We start from the raw sequence: 17,869 nt of genomic DNA on the forward strand, positions 1-17,869 counted from the left end.
CCACTATTGGTACGACCGCATTTAGATGGGAAAATGTTAATCAATTGGTGCTACCGTCCGTTCTTCTCGCCATATCAAGCCAGCTGGCTGCGAGACCGGCTGGGTGAATGAGAGGTCCGAAATGACATGTCGCCGGAAGCTCTTATCGTTATCGCCGATAAGGCTGAGCCAATCGCGCCGCCCAGAAACCACCCTCCCGCTCCCGCGACAGCAGCTTTGGCCACCAAAACTACGGTACTCTGTACACTTGCAGCCTTTCCCAGGAAAAACGTCACCCTTTCCGCGGCGAGCGCACCGAGCTGCAGACTATTCGGGGACATACACCCCAGCCAGATATCCCCTCGACAAAGCACGCCAGATGAACCACCACCAAACGACTCCCTAACCCCAAAAACAACATCCCCCCCTCCCCCCCGCGAAACATACACATACCCTCGCACACACACGCGCGCGCGCGCAAAGAACAGAAATGGCCAACCTCCACACGACAAAGAGCATCCCGGGCAAGGAGACGCCCGGGCTGCGGTACCCCTCCAACGGGAAGACCATCTACCACCGGCCCCTCAACCGCACCAAGACGGCCGAGCTCAGCCAGGCCAGCTTCGCGTACCTCTTTGGCGAGATGGTCTCGTACGCCCAGCGCAACGTCAAAGGAATCGCCGAGCTCGAGCAGAGGTACGCCGTCCCCCCTCCCAAATCGCAGGTCCATGTTTCCTCTCTCAAACCGCCCAAGCCGTACACCAAAGCTAACCCCGCCCCCCCTCTTCGCCGGTAATACAGGTTAAACGTCCAAGGCCACTCGATAGGCCTCAAGCTCCTCGACCTGCTCCTCTTCCGCGAGCCCCCGCGCACCCAGGTGCGCCCCCAGACCATCATCGCCCTCCTCCACTTCATCAAGCAGTCGTGCTGGCAGCACCTCTTCGGCCGCCAGGCCGACCGCCTCGAGAAGTCGGCCGACCCCGCCAAGCCCGACGAGTACATGATCATCGACAACGAGCCCCTCGTCAACGCCTACATCAGCGTGCCGCGCGAGATGTCCCAGCTCAACTGCGCCGCCTACGTCGCGGGCATCGTCGAGGGCATCTGCGACGGCGCCGGCTTCCCCGCCCGCGTGAGCGCCCACAACATCGCCGCCAAGGACGAGCACGAGATGTGGCCCGGCAAGACCGTCTTCCTCGTCAAGTTCCGCCCTGAGGTGCTGGAGAGGGAGGGATACCTGGGCAAGAGCTGAAAAGGGGGCGGTCCCCCCCCCCTCGGTCGGCGTGACCGCTCGCCATGGGCGCGCGGGGAGTGAGATTGGCGGCGTTACATGGGTGAGGGCATGGGGCGGCGTTTTGGGCGATGGGAAGATTGATCATCATTGACGTCCTTTGGCGTGGTTTACATATCATTTGAGCGGACACTTTTTAACAGAATTGATGACGGTTTACAATGCTGCCAAGAAGGACAGGGAGTGTTTTTCCCCAAGGTGAATTGACACTGCTGGGCCCGTGACGCCTCGCGCGCTTCCCTCGTGTCGCCAGCGATCTAAGCATATGCCAGTAAACGCTATTGTGTCGTAATCAGCAAGAACCGAGTCCCCTTTCACAAGTCCTTCTCCCCTGCCCATAGACTCGTCCTGTCGTTCTCCAAATCAAAATCCGGGTATCCATTCAACGCCAAACACAATCAATCCGTAGTCGCATCGCCAGTACGAGCCATCGTCTCCGCGGCATAGACCGCCGTTGATTCAATCGCCTCTCGCACTGCCTCGGTGTCGTCTTCGGCCGCCCTCACCGCGGCAGCCGGCTCCCGCCGCCGGCGCCCTTCTCCTTGTCGCCAGCCCCCGGCGGCCCCCGATTCATCAGCCCCGCGAGCCCCAGGTCCTTCCACGCCGCCTCGCGCTGCCTCTGCGTCGCCTTGGTGATACCGAAAGCGGCATGCTGGTCAGGGACGACGTCGTCCTCGTCCTCCGGGTTGATCGGCTGGTGCTGCGGCGGGACGTACACCTCGTCGTCGGGGAGCTGGTCCTTGCAGAAGTCCTCAAACAGGTCGGCGTCGCGCGCGCGGTGCATGTGCACGTATGTATGGCTTGCGTCCTTGTTCTATTTCGGCGCGGAAACGGTTTGTGTTAGTGTCTGGAGGTCCCTCGCGTGCGTGTATATGTAAGAAAAGAGGCAGGGTGGGCGGTGGGCAGAGAGCAGCTTACCAATCCCATGGCTGCACTGTTTGTTTTCGAGTCTTCTTCGCACTCAATATCGTATTAATGGCGCGAATACGGGTGGTGTTGTTCTTTTGGTGTCTGCAAATTGGGGTTCGGAAAATCCGGCATGGGTTTCGGTCGTGGTGATGAGGTTGATGTTGATGTTGACGATCTCCAGCTGCATACCACTTTCGTACCCCACCATTCGGCAGTCTCCGAGCAGGGGTCACCTTGCGCAGCATACTCGCCCTGAGTGCACGTCCCCACTATTTTCTTCAACTTCATCTCAGACTTCATCACCATCGGTCGTGCCTCTCTCGCGCCACTCCTTTTTGATCAGAACCCTTTTCAATTCCGTCGCCATACTTGTATGGTGTATGATTCATACTTAATAATGACATTAGATACAGACTCCACGTGCAGCTTGTCACGGTGCAAATCTATCGTCTCTATACATACTGTTGAGAATCATATCACTCACAGAAGAGGTCGAAAGGTAAGGCATGGAGTTCGCGTCTAGGGTTGTCCTCCATTTTGTAAGCGTGATTTTTATTCCAATGTCTTTTCACAAGTCCTTAGGTGGTTTAAGTCCCCCTCCCTTCCTTATGCTTCGTTTTTGAGTTATTAGAAATGCCGCTCCTGACAAGAAGAGCATCATGATTCACCTCGACCGTGTCCTGCCACGTTCTCTGCAGCCTTGTCTTCTCGGAGCTCCTCCCGACGCTACTTCTGGTGTGCCTAGTCCGCATGTCTGACCTCAACCCATATCGACTTGTCGTCGTTCTGCCAATATCCCCCCTTGCCATTCACAGCACATGTCGTTTGGCATGGGTTCATCATCCGTGCAGTTGCCATCGACGTCTCAATCTCGGCAGTGTCCCCTGGCGCGCAGACGAGCGCTTCACAGGTATTTTGTGTCATGGAAATGCACTTGCCGGCCGGGACACTGATGATTCCTTTTTTCTCTGACAAGGCCATGTCGTCCCATTTACCAAAGAGGGTTGGGCAGTCGAGCGGGTTCGGGCCAGGCAACTACACGTCCATCAGTCTCTCATCTGGTGCTATTGGAATGCCACCAAGTCTATGTAACAGGTCGTTTCGAGTAGCTCCCCAATAACATCAAGTGTATGCATTTGGAAAAGGCAGTCCAGGGAGGAAGCTCCAAATAGCAATGCAAAGAGGTAGCCAAGCGAATATAAGAAAAGGCAGCATCAAACCTACAGCGGTGCAGCCCCAGTTGGCCCCAATGCCCGGGATCATTTTGTAGGTCAAGGGTGCTCCATTGCCGGATCCCGCGTACCTCTGGGCGACTTCGGTGTAAGGGATATTGCGAAGGCTAGCCCTTACATCGTCATGCTCAAGTTTTCGAGGCTCGATGTCAACGGGGCTGGAGATGCTGAAGGCCGCCAGCGAGAGGGTGATCAAAGAAATGGCGATCATGGCGATTCTTGGAGGCGTTCCTTTCCTGTAAGTATGTATAGTAGGCGTGTGTTGTAATGAATGCGACGAATAGATACGGTAAGCAAAAAGAGAGCGATGATGTCTGTGTGGGCTGGAGAGACTTGATATGGAGAGTATCAAGGTTTGGGCGAGAATTTGTATCAAACAAGCACCTATGACCTCGGATTGTCGATGACCAAAAAGGTCTGGAAGGAAACCCCCGCCCAAAAGATCGTTTGCGCGGGAAGCGACATCCTCTCCTTTTTATCCTTGGCATAAATACGTAAGCCCTTCTTTATTAGCAAGAGCCTTCCTGGAGAACACTTCATAATTACAAGCCTCATCGCCCCTGCATTTTAATCATCCCAAAAGCTGTTGATCACGTCACACAAGGTGACTGTTTGGCAGTCACAACAGTAGTGTCAAACAGAAGCCATTCAACGACATGAGGCACAGCCCACTTTCGATCAACACGTTTGGTTCTATCGCAGCTGCGACGCTGCGAGGAACTGGCAACAGGGTTGCGTACTGCGGCTGGGCCGACCCAGCATGTATGCGAGTTACACCGATCCAGCGGGCACGCCCATCTGACCACGATATCATTGATATTCGGGAAGCATTTGGAACCAATGGAAGTCATCGGAATGGCATTTATAGACGGCGTACTACTGCGTGGTCCTGAGACAAGCTGAAGTGGGTTTCGGCCATCGCACGCAAACCTCGTGTCTGTATACATGAAGCCCTGCAGGTGCGCTGTAGCCGCTCAATGTCTCGGCTGCCAGCAAATGATTGTTAGTTGCGCCGCGATTGATCCGTCAGTTTAGTGGCCAGAACTTGAAGACTGGACCTTTTTTGTAATGATAATCACACACACCATGGAACCGTTCATCGCGGAATCTCTGCTCCGAAGAGGTAAAGTCGCCTGCTATGAATACTCCGATTCCGCCAGGCATAGCCTCAAGCTATTTCAAGGACCTTCGAATTCTTGTATCTTGAAAGCTAGGTTTCTTCGTGGCTTTTCCCTCGTGAACGAAGAGCCACACATCACACATTGAACAAGACCAAAGCCTAAACCAACTCGGTTTCACTACCCCTCGAGTGTTGTCTGAAGCCTAACGTCCTCGTCCACGAGTACAAAAAGCCTCGAATAGCATTGAACCACCGAGGTGTCCCGCCACGAACCTAACTCAGGAGTTCGCCTGCTGGGACTCCAAGGCTTGACTACAACTCCAACTCATCCAGTAGGTGTATCAGTGTGCTCTAACATATCGTTATATATAGTCAATGTACCTCGGGTGTTTGTTTTACCTATACCATCGCTCCTAGTGGTTTGGAGATGGCAGTTTTCACTTGGGCGACCAAGGAAACTGCTTCCCCTGAAGCGCCCTCTGCCTGGCCCCTGTCTCGTCTTTGGCTCATGATTAAATGCATGAGACAAGAAGTTGAGGTGATGATTTTCAACCAGTGGTGTGATCGGCACATTTGAGGAATCTTGCATACAAGATTCCTAAATCTTGTATGCAAGATTCCTAAATATAATGTTGCCCCTATCTTTCTCTCCCCGGTGCCTTTTGTCAGAATTATACCTGCCTATTAAGCAAACCCCATCTCCTTAAAATTAATATGCAAAGGGGGAATGTGAAAAGATGGGAAGAAGTCAAGATATGGTGAGTTCCCGAGGAAGGGGTGACCACATGGTCTGGTGGTCTACCTGGCCGCCACCACTGTGATCCCATCTTGAGTGAACGACAGGCCTCAGTTCCCAACTGATGAAAGCTACATCGATAACCCTCATTCCTTGTCCATCCTCGCGCCACGTCCTGCTCTTCCATCATCATCCGGTGTAAATCCACAAACCCACCATGGCCAACGTTTGTGAGAGCACCTATTGGGGAGCATGACTTACATCACAGCACAACGGGCCAGCTTTTCTGTAATCTATTGCCCATGTCCGGTCGTTCCCATTACGGTTTATATGTCTTTATTATATCCCTAGGGGAATCACTATGTCACGGGCAACAACTCGGTACATTTGGTTGGCGAAGACTGTTCCCAGCAGGATCTTTTTCAAAAGCTGTTCATTACACCATCAACCGCGGTGTATTAAGACCAGACAAGATAAAGCCTATGAACCTAGCTGTACCCTCACATTTATTGGCCTTCTGTTTAATGCAAGGTCTCCGACTCAAGCCAGAAGCAGTGAAGGTACAGTGTTGTACATGAAAATGAGACTCAGGGGAGTGGTGGGGTTTCCAACGCCCGACGCCAAGCCACCGTAACAATACCACATTCTCAGTATCACGGTCCAAAGACACCGCAGTAGCCAAGCACCTCTTCGCCAAGAAGGACGGATGGCGCCACGGTTACTAGGCCAGAGACTCGATGCAAACTCTATCCAGGGCAGGCCGAGTCAACCAGACCGCATCGTTACAACGCTTCAACATGCAAAACAAAGAACCTCCAGTGGAACGAAGCCTAGTTGACGACAGAACTCGACAGCTCGAAGAAGCCATCGACGCGCGTGTCTTGCACCTTTCACCACCTTCAAAGGTAGGTAATGAGAAGAAAGAAAGAAAAAAAGAGCCAAGCCCCTGAAACGGGTTGGAGCTATACAGCTCTTCCTTTGTTGGCCCCCTCTGTCGTTTTCCTCTCACAGCTGTAGCGCGGACGCAAACGAAGAAAGGGCAGGACCCGAACAATGGCTGGCGCTCTTGCTTCACAAAGGCCTGCCGACACGGTTGACGTTGGCAGGTACTGCCCGTCACCGCCAAGGGCACCTGCGGCGGATGCAACGAGTAGGCCCGGCCGTTGCCGGCGGCTCCCCATGGTGAAGATGGGAGAGAGAGCTGTCATGGACGCTGTTGCCCCGGCTAACGAAGAGTCGCCGCCCTCAAGGCGAGCGAGAAGGAGGGCAAAAGCAGACGGCTCGCGCAGCAGGTTCCACGGTCTTGTGCGTCTAGTGCCATGGAACAGATCCGCCCGACAGACCGCCATGTTGCTTGCGCGCACGAACGAGCGAAGGCACGCAGGCCATGAAGTCGACCGATCTTCCCTCCATTCAGCCTCAGAAACCCGGCGCCCAGCCTCACCCCCCTCCCTTCCCCCGGGAGGGAACATATCAACCTTACTTGACACATGCTCGCGCACACACGAACCCGTCGCACATACGCACGCACCCGAACAGATAGGCGCCCTTGCCCGGAATCGACGTCCCAAGAAACCAGTCTTCCAAAATTGGCAAAAACCCGCAGGCACCTACCTTCCTACAACCCCCAGCCCTGCCCAGCCTTGCCCAGCCCTGCTGTCATCGTCGCCGAGGCTTGGAGGGGGGAGGGGGGAGGACGACGACCCGGGGGTGGAATAACCATCAAACGCCGTGCCCGTGCCCGGCGGTAGCTATAACCATATAAATCTAAAAATTTCTATTTGCGAGAGTGAGAAAAAAAAACACTCCGGCGGCGTGTCCGCCATCGCCCGAGCGCACCCGTCGGGAGAAGGACTAGGAAGGGATCAAGAAAACGCCTCGTCAGAATTCTTGCCCGACTGCGGGCTGGCTTGACGGGCGCGCCCGCGCTGGCATGGTTTGACACGGTTTGACACACTTGACATTCTAGACGGCCGCGGGAGCCCAACACAAACGTTTAAACCAGGAAATATGGTGGCTGTCGTATTCGTCGGCGGCGGCGAACCCGCCCTCTCCCCCCAAAATCCATCCATTCCACCCAACCAGAAACGTCGAACGTCTGGAACCATCATGTAGAAGGAAGGACGGACGAAGAAAAAGAAGAAAAAAATGGCAAGAAAAAAATGGTACGAAAATAATAATAATAACAAATTCCCTGTAAAACATCTACTTTACCCGGAGTCCAAGGTCCGTTGGTTTGACCCGACCTGACTCGCCACGTGCTACGTGCAAGCATCATCTACGGACCTCCCCCTCGTCTGTCTCTCTCTCCCTGTGCCGCCTAGTGCCCAGTGCCCCCCCCGGCGCTATCTACCAAACGTGCGCATTGCGCAACCGGTCCAAGATAAAACGACAGCCAGAATGGCGATAAGAGAAGGCAAGGCGTGCCGCGAGGCAGGAAATGCGAACCGGGCCGACACGCAAGAACACAATAACGCCGACGGGGAGAGATAACGACGTGCTCGCGAAGGGAAGGGAAGAGAGGGGTTTCAAGAATCGGAGCATGGTCCCGGCGAAATGCAGACATGCGGAACCCCCCCTCCCCTGGGTTTGGGTTTCTGGGATACGTTCTGTTTTCTTCATGCTCCCCCCCCCTCCCCCTCGTCTGGCTGGGGCTGGTTGAAGGGGGACGAACATGCCAGCGGCAGCAGACCAACGAAAGACGCCATCTGATGCCGTCGTTCGTGATGCATGGGGGCAAATGATGTTCTCTTTCCCGCACAGGCATCCGGCCTAGAGAGACAGATGCAATCTAGCCTAGCAAACATGGGTTCTTCTTGCCCTTTTTTTTTGGTTCTTTTTGTCCGGTGTCAGCTAGCCCAAGCCGCCTTTCTTCAACCATCCACCCCCCCTCCCTCCTGCCTGCCTGCCTGCCTGCCATTCCCCTCTTCCTTCTTTCCCCTTCCGGACACAGTCGATTCCTAGCTCCCAATCATTTTAGTCGGACGTGCAGTGAGAGGGAGAAAGAGCGAGTGAGATAGAGATCTTGAGGCTGGATCTCGCCAGCGGGCACGGCACGTGGGGGTGGGGTATTAGCCTTTTCCCATTTTTATTTTTATTTTATTTCTATTTCTTTTTCTTGCTGGGTGGTGCACACTGAAACCTCAACCTCGGGTCTTTCTCCGTCTTCTTCTCTTGTCTTTGTCTTTCCTATCTCTAGCTCTCTATCGCTGTCCATCTGGCAAGAGGAAGGTGAACACATCCCCAACGGGGGTTCCACTTGGCAGCTCTTGTATTCGGCCGTTAGGAGACACGGCAAAAAGAAGCAACAAGAACAAAAATGGATGCAAAATTAATCTATACAAAAAAAATTGTCTAGTTTTTATTTATAATGACAAAGGGCACAAGAGGGCCTGAGCACACAGGACAACAACCTGTTGGCAAGACAGACGACAGAGAGAGTGAGACCAACAGAACGTCGGCATTTCCCAGTAAAAAAAAAAAGGCCAATAACACTCTACGCAGTTTAACCTGCCGGGGTGGTGAAGGTGGAGGGAGGGGCTTTGTGGGGTTTGTTCCCGGACTCTCTCTCTCTCTTTCACACTAACCCACGCAACATACACTACAACACACGACACACAACACACAAGCACACAGAGGGGAAACGACACTACACTAGACTACGTCGAGGTTACAACCGCCCAAACGCTCGTTCCCGAACCTTGACCATTTTCTCAACGAGAACATTTCCAAAGGGGAAATAATTGAGGGGCCGGTGGGGAGAGGGGAAGAGAGAGGAGGAAAGCAGTCAAACCCCCGCCTCGTTCGTCTCTTAACTGGAGGGAAGATTAAACACCAACGACTACACATAGCAAACATCCAATGAATGGCAGCGAAGCCCCCCCCCCCCGGCGCCGTCACCGTGAGGGCGGCACGCTACCCTCATCGAGGGTTGACAAGCGCCTTCTCCTCACCCTCCTCCATCAAGTCAAGTCATAACCGTGCAGCTTGGCAGAAGTTTGGCTCTTTTTAGCTCCCCACCCGGAAGCTGCTTGCTTGCCTGCCTGCAAGCTTGGCTCGTCACGCCGTCTTCGAAGGGGGGGTGGTATAGTATTGGGTGGCGGTATGGTCCGACGGAAACTTGCACCCGACCATTTGGTCTCACCTGCCTTGGAAACCACGCATTCCCCAAAGTCGACAAATAAAAGACAAGACACTACGTGATTGTCAAATAGAGCACCACCACCACCATCAGCCCGGGCCCAGCCCAGCCCAGCCGACTGCTTCCCACCAGCCACACGCGCTTTTTCTTTCGCGCGGGACCTCCGTGCAGCAATGATCGCAACCACGCGGGCGCGCGCGCCGTGTTCACGGCCTCGGATCAGATGAATAGGGCCCCGCCAATATGGCGCAGACGGGCGAGGCAAGCGGGCAAATCCGTGTACTTTGCCATGTAGACGTTTAGACGACGCGATGTCAAACACCCCCCTCCTCCTCCCGTTAGGCGTCGTGCATGAGTCGCTGAGTGGCACGGGTCCCCCTTCCCCCCGTTTGTGCGGTGAGGGCTGCGTCTCCATTTGGCTCTCTGCCGGGTTGACAAGTTCCTGTCATGAGGGCCGCCCCCGGTCCGGACGTTTTGACGATGAATGATGACCTGCTCCCTCCCCGCCTTGTCACACATAGGTGGAATGTGTTGGTGGTTGTTGGCCCTCGGCAAAAATAAAGAGGTGGTGGCGAGTTGCGGGATAATTTCACGCATCCAGTTTCCCCCCAACCGAGCGAGGAGGGATACACCATGGCATGAACCTACCTAACCTAACCTGACCCTACCTTGTTGCCTGCCTTGTTCTGACTGGCCTTCTTTTGCATGCGAGGTGAGGCGTCTTAAAAGAAGCCGAGAAAAGGGGACGCGTGTGGCCCCCCGGGGGAAGTAGGACGGATGGGGGCCAATTGTGGTGTGCTGGCCACGAGAGCCAAGAGCGGAAAAGGGTCCCAAGAGACGCAAGCCTATCTCTTGGTCTTCCGGGCCAGTGTACGGTGCTGCATGCCGCATCATGGCGACTTGCCAAAAGGGGGGCGGGCCGGAAAGCTGGGCAGGCGCCTGGGCGGGCGGGTGAGGCGACAAGAGGGCAATTCCGCAGCACGCACGCCTGCCAGAACTGCAACTTGCAGCAAAGGCCCTGGGGGGGGGGGGGGGGGGGGGACCATGGGCTCGGTTGGCTTGCTTTCTGGGCTTCTGGGGGGGAAGGGGGGAGTTCGTTCTGGTTTTCTTGAAAAAAAGGTGTGAGCTGAGTGGGCTGTGGTTGGATGTGCCTTGCATTAGTGGCGAGCGTGTAGTTCTGGATTTTCGGCGACGACGAGATATGTCCCCGGGGGTGTGCTTCCATGCATTGGATGTTTGTGTGTGTGTGTGTTTTTTTTTTCCTTGTCGGCGCTCAGAAGAATTGCCCTGCTGGCGGACGGTGGACTGGCGGGCAGACGGCGCCGCCCACCCTTGCGACCTTGCAAAGACCAGACCGACCGACAGACCGACCGACCGCCGGCCAGGGAAAATATCGACTCTCAGCTCGACTCGTCCCGGCCGGTTAGCTTTTTGTTGGTGGTGGCTGCCGGGGGACTGACCGACGAGGTTGCATCGATAGTCGCAACGAGAGGTCGTCCGACAACCGACACGACATGACACGCGAACTGAGGACAGGACCGCCCACTACAGAACCACTTCGCGGACGGGTCAGGCCAGTGGCAGATGGAGCCACAACCGTGGCAGACAAGCTTTGCTTCCTGATTGCGCCTTGGCACGGAACGATCCCCTAGCTGTTTCTTGGCAGCTGCCCTGCTGCCCTGCAACACACATGGCAATACGAAAACCTTTCGTATGGCCCGAGAAGGGAATACACGTATACTATGCGATGACGATCCCGACGGGATAGAAGGGGGCGTGTGTGTGAGTGTGAGGTTGACAATGATGATGGTGATGGTGGTGATGACAACCCCATCCGCGATGCTAGGACCTATACTAAGACCTGTGGAGGCTCGTTCCGAGCACCGCCCGCCCAAAGCCGCAAGGATGAATACGCGGGTGGGAAGAAGCAGGAACCGGACAAGGTTCGCGAAAGCGAAGACGAAAGGCGGTTAGAGGAATAAAAATAAAATAAATAAGAGTTTTTCTTAGCCAGGCCCCCGTCATCTTAATAGATAGAGAGGAAAAAGGCAAAATGATGCGACATTGACAGCGGTAATGCAACGGCCCAGTCCATCCTGTCTCTCGTTCATCCATTCATAGCGCAAAAGAAACGGGTGCGTAATGCCCGCCGTGTACACTACTCGATGCAGGGAGAAGGGGGTTAATTAGTGGTGGCCGCACATAGTAGGTGGCAAGCGAGACAAAGGCGGCCCAGGGCAGACTGGACTGGGGGTGTTTACTGGGGAACTGCAGACCCGAAGACTGGATCCTCCAGTCTGCCTCATCCAGAGACCCTGACGCCCAGGGTTGTTTCGCAAAACATGAAAGTTTTCAATGCGAAGGAGTCTGGTAGAGAGGTGAGGAGCAATGAGGAGCGACAAGGGGGAAACGGGCTCAACGAAAGGAGTGGGGGTGATAAAATGGGAGAATATGTGGATCCTGGGTCCTGTAACAAGCGGGCGACAGGGAAGAAGGAGAGATGAGAAAGAGAGAGAGACAGATGCGGTGCAAAGGCACCAGCCAGAGGCATATGACACTGGGGACGACGCTTTGGCTGGTGCATTGCCGCTCATGATCTCAATATGGGGGGGCCATGTACTATAGCACCCGTACCGCGGGGGAGAAACAAAGATACGAGAGCAGGTGGATATGCCTGCCCGCATAAGGATAGGTATTAGTGGCATAACACGGTCGTTGAAGATCAATGAAGGACGTGTTTTGGGTGAGGGGCCGAGGAGAAATGGAAGGGCACTATGCTACGTGCTCTGTAAATGCCGCCATGGAGGAGCGACTGGGGATGGGGGGCGGCCACTCGGCCGGATGGCCCAAAAGACCCAATTGGGAACCAGGCGTGCGTCTCAACGAATGAGCGGAAGGTGACCGGCAGGCAAGCAGGGCAGGAATGAGAACCAGAAGCAGGATGGAACTAATAAACTCCCAATGCGCCGGGACGGATGCATACCCTGACCTGCTGTCACTGGCTGCAGAGAAGGCGATTAGTGTGCAGTGTGCGCTATGTAATGTCAGAGAGGCCCGTTGTGCAAGGGCAGAGGCGAGAGAGGCAGCCAGGACGGCCCTCCTATTCCCCCGCCCACAGAGGAGAGGAGCATGAGCATGCTGCTCGACAAAATGGACTGGGGGTGGGAGGAGGGTGTAAGTGCAGGCGGCGTACGGGCCCTTGCTGAGCAGGCCAGAAGTGGGAAACGACTGAGAAAGAGGGGGTCCAGCAAAGATGCCTCTCTCCTTCTCTCATCTCCTCGGGTTGAGCTCGGTTCCAAGGGGGAGACGGAATGGGTTCAGAGAAGGCGGTGGGCGAGAGACAAGACACGGGCTTCAATGTGGATCGCGCCGTGTTGCTACGAGGAGGAGGGACGACAAGGCGGGAAGAAACGAGAACGGTGAGGATTTGGCGTCTTCGTCACGGCTGGTGGCTTGGACGACGGCGATTTCCTCTGGTCTCAGAGTTAGTTAGCTAAACCCCCGACTGACATGAGAGCCACCCGATAGACTCAACCGACTACCTACGTGCCAGCCTGCATTGACTGCTGTCTATGTATCTATCTAGGTAGGGTTGCGTACTATCGCACGCGGTTCGTGGTGGCTTTGCTGGACCATTCTTTGGCCGGGGCCTTGGCAGCTGGCGGCGACGGCACAATGACGGCGTCGGCAGTGGCAGGTCGTCGTTCTTGGCTTCTTGGTACATGTTTGTGTGTGTCAGCGCCAGGCGTCGTCAGCAATGCATGCCGCTCGCTTTCTCACTGTCTGTCTGCCTCTGCCTCTGCCTCCTCCTCCTCTTTGGACGACGACCTGAATTGTACAGTGACTCTCTCTTGCTTGACTGGCTCCGAGACTGGCCGGAGTGGGGGGGTGGGAGGGGGCAATGACGACGATTCAGTTGAAGAAGCGACAGGACGATATCCGTACCATGTCACCAAATACAGGGACGTGATGAAAAAGAACAAGGAGACGAAGACGAAGAACAATACCGGTAGCTCCCCTCCCCAGTGCAGTGCTGGCTTGCTTGCTTGGGAGGATGGATGGGTTGACTTTGTGTCGCTGCACTATCCTATCTGTGCCTGGGTATAAATGACACAAGTGGACCCACCACCCGCCCGACACCAACAACACGGAGCAAGATGCGCCAATCATGGCCCGTCAAATGGCGTGGGAAGTCCCGCTAGTGGCCTTCATAAAAAAGGGCCAGTCCCAAAAACAGCAATGCACAAGGATCCGACCCAGGGAAAGCCAGGACAGGGCCCACTTCGTGTAGCGCGAACCAACCCACCACCGCAACCGCTACTGCAACCTTTTTTCCCCCCCAAGTGCCAGTCCAATCCAGTCCAGTCCAGTCAGTCAGTCAGTCCCCTCAGCCATCTCGAGCAAGAGGAACGGAAGACAGCAGGCAAGGCAGGAAAGCTGGCGCCGCGGCAGAACAATTCCGTCCCAAGCCAAGGCAGTTCTTTCTGTCGTCCATACCAGTGGCTGTTCCCATGCGCCGGCATGACGCGTGGCTGGGTGGCCCGTCTACCAGCAGGCTTGGTTGACTTCTTTCATCTGGCTGCCGCCAGTAGGATGGACGGACAGATAGATCAATGAATGTATGTATGTATGGATGTATATGCACGGAGGGATCGATGGATGGCTTGTCCCTTCCGTTCACCTGCGTCCAGTCCATTGTTGACCTACCCCATCTGCCGAACGGGCGACGCCTTTGATTCCACCTTCGTTTGTTTGCTACGTCCAACAAACAAACAAGACAGAGGAGCGCCTAAGGGTACCCGCATAGTGTATCCGTACGGAGCAATGTACCATGGTATGTATTCCCCCGCAAGAACACAGTTGGGAGTAACTCGTTTGGTCCTAGGCCAATGGCGCATGGCGGGCGGGGGCGCTTCGCCTGGTCGTCCCAGCTCGTTTCTGGTCGGCTGGTGCTTCTCTGCAGAGCGGCACAGGGGCACACGGACATGCGCTACCTACAGTGCTATACTATTACCACATGTGCGCTGGTCGCTGGCCGATGGTGGCTAGGCCCGTCAACCACATTCGCTCCCTTCTTTCATCTGGTCTGCGCAAGGCGGGTGAGTGTCGTGTGGCCTTCTTTGCTAGCCTTTTGGCGTCTGCCTGTGCCATTGTCTGCGCCGAACCCGGTAGTTCTGTTTGCAGCATTCGACGAGCGGTCTAGCTTGGGACTGCGCCGCTGAGGTAACGTGTTGAAGGCGCACCACGGGCCCTGCGTTGGACCCCAGTCCAGCTGGCTCAAGATGCCCCCTCCGGGCCCCAGCCCAGTCTGGGAAAGATATGCGCACCCACCGGCGCTGGCATTGCTAGAGAATGGAGAGGTACGTACCTGGTTCGATTTACGGGCATTGCAGTTGTCAGGGCTTTGGGCGGATGCCATCAAGAATACATCGCCACTAGTTGCTATGGGCCATAGCATGCATGCATACATACATACATACTGCGTAGTTGGGTACGGCGAGTAAGTAGTGAGAGAGGGCAGGGCGAAGACGAGACAAGAATGCACGCACATACGGATATTCGTACTCTGCCGCGCATCGGCAGCGGCATCAGTGCGTATTCTCGGCGTATTCACCCACGTCCCTAAACTCCAAGTGTGCCAAGCTCCAGCATTGGACCCGGGCAGGAGAGGAGGGACGGAGGAAAGAAAAGCATGCAAATCCAGATTCCAGTCTTGGCGGGGTTCCGAACCGACTGTAACAAGCAAAGAAGGTCTGCGACTTGACTTCGCTGGCGCTGGTGCTGGTACCGGCGTTGGTGCTGCAACTAGACTGTTACTATGTAACATTGACAGCCCTCGTCTGTTTGGCTGGTGGATCTGGTCCGGCCAATTTAGTGCAGATGGAGGCGGGAGAAAAAGAGAGAGAGCGAGAGAGTGAGAAAGAGAGACAGGGGAAAATCCCAACCGTAAAGGAATACGTGCAAAGTAAAAAAAAAAAAAAAGCCCCCCGGCCTAAGTCCCCACGACTCCCCTGCACAGCGCAATCTTGGCTCCATTCAAGTCTTCCCACTCCCATTGACACCCCATCGACACCCCCCCGGCGCTGTCCCCGGTCGGGGGTCTGGGTTCGCTGCCATGTCTGGAGGAGTGCTAGATACGTATCCTGCCGAACCGGGTGTCTCTAGCGCGGTACGTACTGTACGTACCGATGGCTGGAGGTATTCCCTACGCGATGCGCATCCACAATCTCGCCCGTCCCATGTCTGTCACTCAATCGCCCTCACACCTGAGCTTGCATTGGCTGCATGCTCTGGGCGCCGCACCCTCGCTCGCTCTCTCTATCCCGTACTCTCTGTGTCTCTGGCCACCCATCCACTTGCTGGGTACGGATACACCTAATCCCACCTACAATGCCATGCCATGCCTTGCCCAATAAAACCATCGTGACACCTCCCTCGTGCACGTTCATGTTCGCTCCCTTCCTGTCTCTTTCCTGCCGTGTCGTCTCTTCGAGGGTTCAACTTTGCAATTCTGCCAAGTGAAGGTCGTCCCAAATGCGCTGCAACTAAACGGCCCGCGGTTTCTGGTTTCAACATCCATCCTCCCCCCAGTTCGCCAACTACATCTTCGTCTCCTCCGCCATCCACCTCAGCGTTGTCTCGAGCTCTTCCGACACCTCGCTCTTCTTCGTCCTCCTTTTCGATCCTTCATCTACGCCTTACCCCCCCCTCATCTGCTTCCCATCTGCTCGACTTCTCGACATCCTCATCTTCATACTCCCTCTCCTCCCACGTCCGTGCCTCGCTCCCTTGCAAATCTGCCAGCCATCCCCCGGTCGACATCACCAGACCCTACTGCAGGGTTCGACTTCGAAACCGCCTCGTCAGTGGAAAGACAATTGCCTCGGACACACCTGCTCCGTCACCTCACCTGCTGGCTGGAACCATTCGAGTGGGTTGATATCAGGCCATCACAGGATCGCGCTACTTAGCCGTCGGCCTTTCCTGCAATTCTCCATTCCTCTCCATCCAGGCTACCTCTTGGGCACCTACCGACCTTGAATGTACGTCACCCCAATCCTCCCTCCTAATTGGGTCCCGTTGATCTCAATTCCCTCCCCTGCTCACCTCCATCTCCTCCCAACCTTTGCGGCTACATCATACTTCAACCTCGTCAATGTCGTGGCTAACTCGTATTCCTCTCTCAGCAGTCTTGGCAATTGTTTCTGCTCCTCCTTATCTAGGAACAGGCTTCTTCAGTGCTCGGATTCTTCTGTCGAGTCCTCGATACGACACCGTCCACCATACACATATCCTTACCCAGCTAGTCTTGCCAACCACACACTGCAACAATGGCTATTCCTCAGGAAAAGGTGGCTCTCCACCCGCAAGTCGCCCGCATCACCCTCCCCGAGAAGGCGGCCTACGCTACCGATGGCGTCTCCACGGCCACCCTCACCCCCGTCACCTCGACCCCCGAGAAGAGCTTGGAGCTGCCCTGTGACAGCAACCTCTCTACCCCGCGATCCTACCGAAACGAGAACCCCTTTGACACAGATATCGAGGCCATGATCACCACCACGACATCCTCAGACCCATATGCCATGAAGACAATCACAACTACAAAAGACTGCCCGACAATGTGGCCGGGCAGGAAGGACTGGAAGGCGCAGGCCAAGGCCGCGAAACGGGATCGTGGCTCTTGCGCCTGCATGGCTCGCATGAGCAAGCGGAACCGCATCATCATGAAGGTTGCAATCGGCCTCCTTATTATTGGTATCGGTGTGGGTGTCGGCTTCGGCGTCAGCAAGCCTTTGGGCGCACCCATCTGGGGCGACCAGAACCAGCACAAGTGAAGGGGCAGCGTCCCTCGGCAACACACAACTTCGATAACGGGCTACCCCAGAGTCCTCTCTGGCCACCCCGCCGACCACCATCCCGAACATACTCGCATAAACATTCAGCCCACCACATGCGACGCGCTGTACATTCGAGCCGCTTTCCCTTCCGCTTGTATTATATACAACAATCCCGTATTTCAACAACCGCCCCGAAGGCCACACCGGGCGTTTCACAACTTTTCCCTTTTGTCGAGCCTGGGCACCAAACCAACTGGGAAAGGCCACTATAATGACGACTAGGCGTTTTTTTGGAGTCAATGCATGGGCGATCACTAGCGAGCGAGCAGCGGCACTTTCGATTCCGTATCCTTCAGAAGGGCAGCATCCCTGGGCCGTAACACGCTCGGGGACATTGGGGCTACGAGACACTGGACTCCGGTTCGGCGTCGACGAGAGAACAGGGTCTTTTCCTACTTTTCGATTCTTCATTGGGGAGAACAGCACCAGCACTTTTTGTACAAGGGTATTGGGGCGCTCACAGCGTTTTGGGAAGAAGCATGCGGTTTTGCTACTGCGGTTTTGTGAGAAATGGGTTATTAGGGGGTATCTTTTCTTGTTCGGCTACCACTAGACGGCCACTC

General features: G+C 55.4%; 3 protein-coding genes across 3 annotated transcripts; 2 read left to right on the forward strand and 1 right to left on the reverse strand.

Annotated features, from left to right (window-relative positions):
- Window positions 1-469: 469 nt before the first annotated feature.
- On the forward strand, window positions 470-1,231 carry EsH8_III_000438 (TRAPP subunit TRS31; the record flags this gene model as incomplete). The annotated part of the gene is made up of 2 exons (XM_083262163.1): window positions 470-675; window positions 781-1,231. 2 exons carry the CDS (start codon window positions 470-472, stop codon window positions 1,229-1,231), a joined length of 657 nt encoding a protein of 218 aa, XP_083122650.1.
- A 541-nt stretch (window positions 1,232-1,772) lies between these two features.
- On the reverse strand, window positions 1,773-3,622 carry EsH8_III_000439 (Apc13p protein-domain-containing protein; the record flags this gene model as incomplete). Its single annotated transcript, XM_083262164.1, has 2 exons — window positions 1,773-2,084; window positions 3,404-3,622. The coding sequence occupies 2 exons, from the start codon at window positions 3,620-3,622 to the stop codon at window positions 1,773-1,775; spliced, it is 531 nt and encodes a 176-aa protein (XP_083122651.1).
- A 13,117-nt stretch (window positions 3,623-16,739) lies between these two features.
- EsH8_III_000440 (uncharacterized protein) lies at window positions 16,740-17,243 on the forward strand (the record flags this gene model as incomplete). The annotated part of the gene is made up of 1 exon (XM_083262165.1): window positions 16,740-17,243. One exon carries the CDS (start codon window positions 16,740-16,742, stop codon window positions 17,241-17,243), a length of 504 nt encoding a protein of 167 aa, XP_083122652.1.
- Between the last annotated feature and the right edge of the window lie 626 nt (window positions 17,244-17,869).

Source organism: Colletotrichum jinshuiense, chromosome 3 (genome assembly GCF_051148585.1).
Source record: "Colletotrichum jinshuiense chromosome 3, complete sequence".
NCBI lineage: Eukaryota > Fungi > Ascomycota > Sordariomycetes > Glomerellales > Glomerellaceae > Colletotrichum > Colletotrichum jinshuiense.